General features: G+C 46.2%; 1 protein-coding gene across 8 annotated transcripts in view; it reads left to right on the top strand.

Annotated features, from left to right (window-relative positions):
- The window catches only part of FHL2 (four and a half LIM domains 2), a 77,933-nt gene extending 69,596 nt beyond the window's left edge, over positions 1-8,337 (top strand). For all 8 annotated transcript variants that reach the window (XM_016949218.3, XM_016949217.4, XM_016949214.4 and 5 more), the window contains 3 exons: positions 1,431-1,600; positions 5,695-5,881; positions 7,729-8,337. In XM_016949218.3, coding sequence (XP_016804707.1) covers positions 1,431-1,600; positions 5,695-5,881; positions 7,729-7,880 — 509 coding nt within the window. In that variant the 3' untranslated portion in view covers positions 7,881-8,337. The remainder of the gene's footprint in view (positions 1-1,430; positions 1,601-5,694; positions 5,882-7,728) is intronic.
- Positions 8,338-9,001: the final 664 nt, after the last annotated feature.

Consider the following 9,001-nt stretch of genomic DNA (forward strand, 5'->3'; position numbering starts at 1 on the left):
CACATGTATGTGACCCTCATGCCACAGTCCCCAGGGATTGGCAACATTTTTCCTTCAAAAACCAGATAAATATTTGGGGCTTTGTGGACCATACAGTCTCTGTCACAACTACTCAACTATTACAACTACACAACAACTGCACAACTGCACACAGCTGCACACTACTCGGCCGTCTAGTTTGAAAGCGGATGTAAACAATGGAAGTAAATTAATGGGCGTGGCTGTGTTCCAATAAAACTTCATTTGAAAAGCAGGCAGCAGTCTGGATTTGGTCTTACACAGTGGCCAGGCCCCTCAGCTAGTCCGGGCACTTACAACACTTTCCTCTTTCTTTGTCCCTGATACTTATTTCCCCAGATTGTTCTTTACATTTGCTTTATATGAAGGGTACTTGTTTACATGCCTATCTGGAATCATCTGTTACTATAAATAGATACACTTCTTTCTGGCAAACAAAAATGAAAAAATGTCAGTCAACAAACACCGAGCATTTGCAGTGAGTCCAGCTTGGTGGTGGCAGGGGTGACCCATAAGTGTTTCAGTTCTCTAGAGCTCCTCAGTTCACTTGGAGAAATGGTAGAAATGTATCAAATGCTAATAGTTATTCAAAAGACAATGGATGGTGCAGGTTTAGGCAATTACTAAATGGGATGTACAAGTAACACATGAAGATTTCAGCCAGGCATGGTGGTGTGCACCTGTAGTTCCAGCTACTCAGGTTGAGGCAGGAATTTCCCTGGAGCCCAGACGTTCAAGGCTGCAGTGAGCCAGGATCGCACCACTGCACTCCAGCCTGGGTGACAGAGTGAGACCCTGTCTCGAAAACAAAAAAAAACTACATGTAGGTTTTAATTATAGCACTTAGTACAGTGCATAAAACTACCTAGATACATCACAACTTGGTTCAACAGGCAGTATGTAAACTGAGTGTTGTAGAGGCTGCTCACTGAATCAGGTTCGAGGTTCCAGGTTCATTCACACTCCAGCCATTTCCATCCTGATGTGAACCAGACGGGGTGTTCATTATCAGGTGTGCAGTAGGTGAATACAGTCCCTAGACTCCAAAAGTCATGCTCCATGGGAATTCATCAGAGCTATGCCACACTTCTCTTTATACTTTGCATTGCTGAGAGAGACTTAACTTTTTTTAGATTTAACATTCCTAACCACGATATTCAATAAATAAATGTTAAGTACCTAAAATGTACACGTGTTGTTCTAGGAGCTGGGTGTACAGTAGTGAACCAAAAGACAAAGTCCACGCCCTGCACAAAATAGGAATTACCTCCATTTAGAGGCCAGCCTTCAAGAGCTGAAGTGGCTTGCTCTGGTCATAAAACTAGAGGGCAGCAAGCTCTGAAGGCGGATTGCTGGGACTCCACACCCCTCTAACCATAACTCTGCTGTGTTCCTCTTGACCCTGATGACAGGTACCCGCAAGATGGAGTACAAGGGCAGCAGCTGGCATGAGACCTGCTTCATCTGCCACCGCTGCCAGCAGCCAATTGGAACCAAGAGTTTCATCCCCAAAGACAATCAGAATTTCTGTGTGCCCTGCTATGAGAAACAACATGCCATGCAGTGCGTTCAGTGCAAAAAGGTATCTCAGATGCCCCCTTGGCCCTTGCACATTCTGGCCGGTTTGCCTCCATGGTCCATGTCTGTCAGTTCTCGTTCCAAAACCAAGGATACCTGTGATACTTAAGTGGCGTGGGAGCTGTACCTGTCCTGCCTTACATTCTGAGCATTTATCCGTTGGGTCTGGGTGTCCATCCTTCTTTCAAAGACATCAATATTGTTGAGCTCTGTGATCAAATCGTTTAACCCAGCCTTCTTCTAGACCATTTCTAAATATGTTCTTATGTTGATAACCTGAGGTTAGAGGGAAGGGGAGCCACCATCCCAAAGCTGTCTTGTTCAGCTTCTCTCCATGAATAAAACAAGAAAACAACTGCAAACTTGAGAGGGAGAGAAAGATGGAAGGAAGAGGGGGGAGAGGAAGGGAGGAGAGAGAGACGGATGTGAGAAGAAAAGTAAAGGAGAAAAGTCTGCCCCCATGGATATGGGACAGATCATTTATTAAATGTATCTACTCTGGCCGGGCATGGAGGCTCATGCCTGTAATCCCAGCACTGTGGGAGGCCAAGGCTGGTGGATCACCTGTGGGAGGCCAAGGCTGGTGGATTACCTTAGGTCAGGAGTTCAAGACCAGCCTGGGCAACATGATGAAACTCCATCTCTACTAAAAATACACAACCTAGCTGGGTGTGGTGGCACACGCCTGTAGTCCCAGCTACTCAGGAGACTGAGGCAGGAGAATCACTTGAACCCGGGAGATGGAGGTTGCAGTGAGCCAAGATCCCACCACTGCACTCCAGCCTGGGCGACTGACGAGACTCCATCTCAAAAAATTAAAAAAAATAAATAAATAAACTTATCTACTCGATAATGTGCTATTCCAGTCATGGCTCTGTTAGGGTTAAAGAAAGAAAGGGAACTGCATATCTGTAGGAAGCCATCTCTCTGCCCAGTTGCCCCCCGACCTGCACCCTTCCGGGTGTAGCTTAGTTTTCTGCTGTGCCCTCTGACTCTTAGACACACGCAACTCTTATTATGCTGTAGCTTCCAGCGTCTCTGTCCTGTTAGGATTTGCATCAGCCTGTTGAGTGGCACCCTCTGACTGCTCACTCGCCCTGGGCAGTGCCAGCTGTGGAACTCATCACAGGTTCTGTTTGCTCTCCTCCTCTTATTGACTCTGCTCACCCAGCTTCTGCTGTTTTGCCCTTGGGGCCTCTACCCTTGTGTCTGGGCCATGGAGAAACATCCCCGATGCTGCTACCTGTACCTGGCTGGCCTGGGCAAGAATATCCCCACCTTGCCCACACCTTTTCTAAGTGCTGAGTATTCGTACCAATTTCCATTCAGTCTTTCTCTCATTTCCATTTTTTTTTTCTTTTTTTGAGACAGAATCTCACATTGTCGCCCAGGCTGGAGTGCAGTGGCTCGATCTTGGCTCACTGCAACCTCCGCCTCTTGGGTTCGAGCAATTTCTCCTGCCTCAGCCTCCCAAGTAGCTGAGATTACAGGCGTGCGTCACCATGCCCAGCCGGTTTTTTTGTATTTTTAGTACAGATGGGGTTTCAACATGTTGGCCAGGCTGATCTCGGAACTCCTGACCTCAGGTGATCGACCTGCCTCCACCTCCCAAAGTGCTGGGATTATAGGCGTGAGCCACCACGCCTGGCCCCATTTGTTCTTTACTGTTATTTTAAATTTTATTTCTCTTTATTTCCTCTCCTTTTATGCTTCTGTTTTTTTCTTTTTTTGAGACAGTTTCACTCTGCCACCTGGGCTGTAGTACAGTGGCATGATCTCAACTCACTGCAACCTCTGCTTTCCGGGTTCAAGCGATTCTCCTGCCTCAGCCTCCTGAGCAGCTGGGATTACAGGCAGGTGCCACCACCAAACCCACCTAATTTTTTTTTTTTTTTTTTGTAGTAGAGACGGTGTCTCACTTTGTTGGCCAGACTGTTCACAAACTCCTGTTTTTTTCTTTATTCCTAGATTGAGCTCTCATTCCTGCTTTTATTTTAGGAACCCTCTTCCCTGTTCTCTCCCCTTTTTATTTTTATTTTGGTTTGTTTTTCTCATCAAGACCTAACGGAAGTTCATCTGAGTTGCTCTTCCTCTGTCATCTTTCCAATGTGTGCTTTATTCATTTGCAGAAATGAAAGCAACACATCCTTCTGGGATGCATGCTTTTTGTGTGCATGTTCATTAAATACACAAAAACATTCATGCCAGAAGCATCCATTCCTCGACACGAACTTGGCCCTCTCAGGCACTGGGGATCTGATGCTGGACAAGATGCAGACACTTAACTGTAGTCTAGGTGGAAGTACACTCCAGTGTCAAACCCGTCAGTAGTTACTGAGCAGTGTGCTATGGAGGAGAAGAGCAGAGTGTGGAATGGAGGGACCTCAACTAATCTGAGGAGTTGGGGGCCAGGGTGGTGTTTAGGGAAGGAGTCTCTGAGAAAGTCATGCTATGCTCAGAGGCATTGAGTTAGCTGATGTGGGTGGGAAGGATGGAATCCGGAGCAAGGGAGGACTGAGGACGCATGTTGCAGGCAGAGATGTCTTACACACACAGGCTACTGCATTCACATGGATACGTTGCAACCAAGCGTGTTTGGTGTTCATTCTCTTGTGCAGTGGGGTGGGTTATAGTAAGATGCTTCATGATTTATGGTTTAATGAAAAGAATACAAGATAGAAGGGAGTCCGGAATTCTAGTTCCTGCTTCGTCATTAACCAGCTATGAATTCTTTGGCAAGTCACTTTTTAATTTCTCTGAGTCTCAGTTTACTCATCCATAAAATTAAGATAATATCTTTCCTACTTCACAAGCTTTATGTAAAGACCAAAAGAGTTACTGGATGATACTGAAATGTTCAAAAAATAAAAAGCAAAAAAGTTTGATTGTGAGGTGCTTGCACTCCATCTTCCACAGCCTTCGTTTGCCAAGCTGAGGCCACCTACACTCCTCTCTGATAGCTTACTCAGCTCCACCAAGCACTCATTTTGAAATAGAATGTGAGGTGCAACATTTGGAGAAAAATATCAGGTAAAATTGAGGTACTGATGGCCAGTTCCACCTCATGTGGCTTTGCAGCTTCACCTCACAGATGTTCTAAGACCACAAGGCAGGTGAGAATGAAGGCATCCAGCTTATTTTTCCCAAAACTTCCAAGATGCCCATCTCTTCTTGTGGCATCAGCAGGTGCTAGTCCTGGCTGTCCTTTAAGCATCTTCCTTCTTTCACCGTAAGTGGCTGGAGAGACAGGCTCGTGAGTGGCATTGGAGAGGTTACCACTTGCCAGGGTTTTTGTTTTGTTTTGTTTTGTTTTTGAGAAGGAGTCTCACTCTGTTGCCCAGGCTGGTGTGCAGTGGCATGATCTTGGCTCACTGCAACCTCTGTTTCCAGGGTTCAAGCGATTCTCCTGCCTTAGCCTCCTGAGTAGCTGGGAATACAGGTGCACCACCACACTCAGCTAATTTTTTGTATTTTTAGTAGAGATGGGGTTTCGCCATGTTGGCCAGGCTGGTCTCGAACTCCTGACCTCAAGTGATCCACCTGCCTCGGCCTCCAAAAGTCCTGAGATTACAGGTGTGAGCCGCCAGCCCTGCCAGGCTTCTAAGTAAGGACTCCTCATCAACTTGCCCATTTAACCTCATCACCCTCACTTCCTGGATGAGAAAACTGAAGTGCAGAGATCTTTATTATGACCTGCTCCCAGCCACAGGGCTGGTAAGGAGTAGGGTTAGGATTCAAACCCAGGTCTCCTTGATGCTGTATTGAATCCCGACCCCTCCACTGTGCTGCTTCCCTGCTCAGAAAGGTGGCAACACCACTGAGGCACCCTATGCCTTAGATCCCCAGCATCCCTGGGAAGGGCTGAGGGCAACCCCAAGCTCCAGTTTCACTAACAGGAAAGCCAGGGCCTATGACACTGGAATGACAGCGTGTGGCGAGGGTGACGAGTGACTGTGAAGTTTGTAAAGCAGCTTCTTGGTGACTTAACAAACTGGACGTTTCTGGATGAGGATCTTGCATCATCCAGTGGCAGTAGCTGAGACTGAAGATGTCTGCCAAGCACAGAGGCCACACTAACTCTCCCCCTCATCCCTGCAGCCCATCACCACGGGAGGGGTCACTTACCGGGAGCAGCCCTGGCACAAGGAGTGCTTCGTGTGCACCGCCTGCAGGAAGCAGCTGTCTGGGCAGCGCTTCACGGCTCGCGATGACTTTGCCTACTGCCTGAACTGCTTCTGCGACTTGTATGCCAAGAAGTGTGCTGGGTGCACCAACCCCATCAGCGGTGAGTGTCCCGGGGTTCCCACTTCCAGGGGCGATTGGAAGCTTGAACAAGGCCTAGCATTTTAGCATGTGACCCTGTCTATATCCCTAAACTCCCCAGACCTCCCTAAGGCTCTGAACACAGCAGACTTTTCTGCCTATCTGCTTTCCTCTCCTTGGTGCACTGGCTATGCTTCAGCAAGTAATGATTCCTTCCTCTGCAGCCCACCTGATCACAACCATATGGCCAGTGCTCCGGTTTAGTTTCTGCTTTGGGTTGGATTATCTCTAAAACTGCAGTCTGTGAGCCTGTGACATCACAAAAGCACAATAAAAACTGGCCCTTTCAGGCTTAGCAGCTGTGCTGTGTTCTCAGAAGTGTCCCCTAGCATCTTAGTGGGACGGTTGTACTCCAAAACATCTTAATGGGAAGCTTCTACCACAAGGCCATAGCTATATGAGGGCAGAGGGTACATTCTAAGGAGTTTTTCATATTGTATTCCCCCAAAGAATTCAGCTAAGTGAGAGCCCAAAATCTGGCTGGCTGGCAGACCAGGCTTCTGGACTAGACTATTAAGCAGGCTGGAGAAATTCAGTGTGAACAGATGACTTCACACTAAAGTCCTTTAAATGGTCACCACATATCGCTACACAAATGAGTGACTGGGTGGGGAGAGAAAAGTGTGTGTTCTGTAATAACACAGGAGAAGTTTTATGATGTGGGATTTGCAATCCCGTTGCATTCAGTTGACTGGTTCGTTCCTATCAGAGGAAGGTGGCAGACACTTGGAGTACCCGGTGGCCTGGCTTTCCTGTGTGGCTTTTCAGTGTAACTACAGAAACACATCTATACACCCCCTGTGTACTTGTCCTTGACTTTCTTTTCCCTTAGGCCTAGAACCAAGTTCACCTAACTCAGCTAACTCACCTTCCCAGGTCGCTAAAACAGTACTCTCATGTGTAATGCAGAGCTCATTACATTTCCATGTGAAATTAAAATATGAAGAAAAACACAGTATTTACACTTTACCTATGTTAAAATATCTGTTTCTGGTCATTTATATACCAGATTTCCCTTGGAATCATTTCGGGGGAAAATGTAATCTTTTGCCAGAACATATTCATCTTTAATGCTGTTTTCAGCAGTAACTTCTGTTGAGGTAAATGTTTATAACATTAAGCTTTATAAAGTGATACAATCTATATAAAAGCACTTTTAAATGTAAAACATTAGATATGAATGTGAATTGTGGTTATTGTGGCACTGAGAAAAAACACTAGGTAAAAACCAACTGTATTATAATCAGGGACCAATGTACCTTAAATATTTGATTCCATTCTATCTGTCTGCAGCTTTCTCAGGATCTTCCCACTGCGACAATATCCCTCTCCCCTCATTCCCACCCACATCGCACTTTATCTGTGAGGCCTTTCCTGGCCATCCCAGGGAGGATTAACCTTTTCCTCTTCTACACTCCCTTCAGTGCTTCAATCATTAAGTCATAAAAATTTGAGCACCAGGCAACGTGAGGCACCTGGTGAAGACATAAGAGAAATCTGCTCCCTCTTCTCATGGAGTTTCATTTTGTGGGAAAACACATAACAAATACACAGTCAGCATTCTTTGATCGCACTTATCCCATCATTTTGGAACCAGTTTATATATCTCTTCTGATATTCACGAGATCCTCCAGGCTGTGCATAGAATCTGATTTATATATGGATTCCCAACACCCAGTCACTAGAAATTCACATTATCCATATTACACAATCCAAACTTTGAAATGGATCAAACCAGAATTCCTTCTTCAGTCCCAGTTGCCTGATTCTAACTTTCTTCATCCGGTATTATTTTCTCTCTGTTAACAGGACTTGGTGGCACAAAATACATCTCCTTTGAGGAACGGCAGTGGCATAACGACTGCTTTAACTGTAAGAAGTGCTCCCTCTCACTGGTGGGGCGTGGCTTCCTCACAGAGAGGGACGACATCCTGTGCCCTGACTGTGGGAAAGACATCTGAAGTCAACACAGAGAAGTTGCTGCTTGTGATCTCACACACAGATTTTTATGTTTTCTTTCTCACCCAGGCAATCTTGCCTTCTGGTTTCTTCCAGCCACATTGAGACTTTCTTCTAGTGCTTTTCAGTGATACTCACGTTTGCTTAAACCCTTTAGTGCTTTGTGATAGTTCAGTCCCAGGGAAAGAGAAAACTCGCCCTAGGCCCTAGGTGGGAAGATGGTTTGAAATTTTTGTAATCGAGTAAGGCACACCCAAATGTAAAAATCCTTTGGAATGATGCCTTTATAAATCTTTCTCTCACTGTCTATTTAAGTGCAATTAACATATGTCACGAACTTGAAAGTTTTCTAAACTCAATAAGGTAATGACCAGTTAGTATTTACAGCTCTGTAACCTCCTGTTGCGTCAAGTCTAAACCAAGATTATGTGACTTGCAATAAAGTTATTCAGAACAGAATCTTTTGCCAGGCACAGAGTGTGAAATCATGATTACAGGTCGAGGCACTGAGTCTAAGTAACACTTTATTGCATGGTCCCATGGTCACTGTATGAAGTGCAGTTCCAATGTTCCAATGGCCTGGGGCATTGCCAACTGGAATAGCATCACACCCTTTCAAGGAAGCCTTCGGCTGGGCACGGTGGCTCATGCCTGTAATCCCAGCACTTTGTGAGGCCAAGGCGGGTGGATCATGAGGTCAGGAGATCAAGACCATCCTGGCTAACATGGTGAAACCCCGTCTCTACGAAAAATACAAAAAATTAGCCGGGTGTGGTGGTGAGCGCCTGTAGTCCCAGCTACTCGGGAGGCTGAGGCAGGAGAATGGCATGAACCCGGGAGGCAGAGCTTGCAGTGAGCTGAGATGGCACCACTGAACTCCAGCCTGGCAGACAAAGAGACTCCGTCTCAAAATAAAAAAGCCTTCAGTCAGCACCAGGCACCTCTTCCTTGCTACCTTCTCTCCCTTTTTTTTTTTTTTTTGAGACAGAGTCTCGCTCTGTCACCCAGGCTAAAGTGCAATGGCACAATCTCAGCTCACTGCAACCTCCGCTTCCCGCGTTCAAGCGATTCTCCTGCCTCAGCCTCCTGAGTAGCTGGGATTACAGGCACCCACCACTATGCC

This window comes from Pan troglodytes, chromosome 12 (genome assembly GCF_028858775.2).
Source record: "Pan troglodytes isolate AG18354 chromosome 12, NHGRI_mPanTro3-v2.0_pri, whole genome shotgun sequence".
Taxonomy (NCBI): domain Eukaryota; kingdom Metazoa; phylum Chordata; class Mammalia; order Primates; family Hominidae; genus Pan; species Pan troglodytes.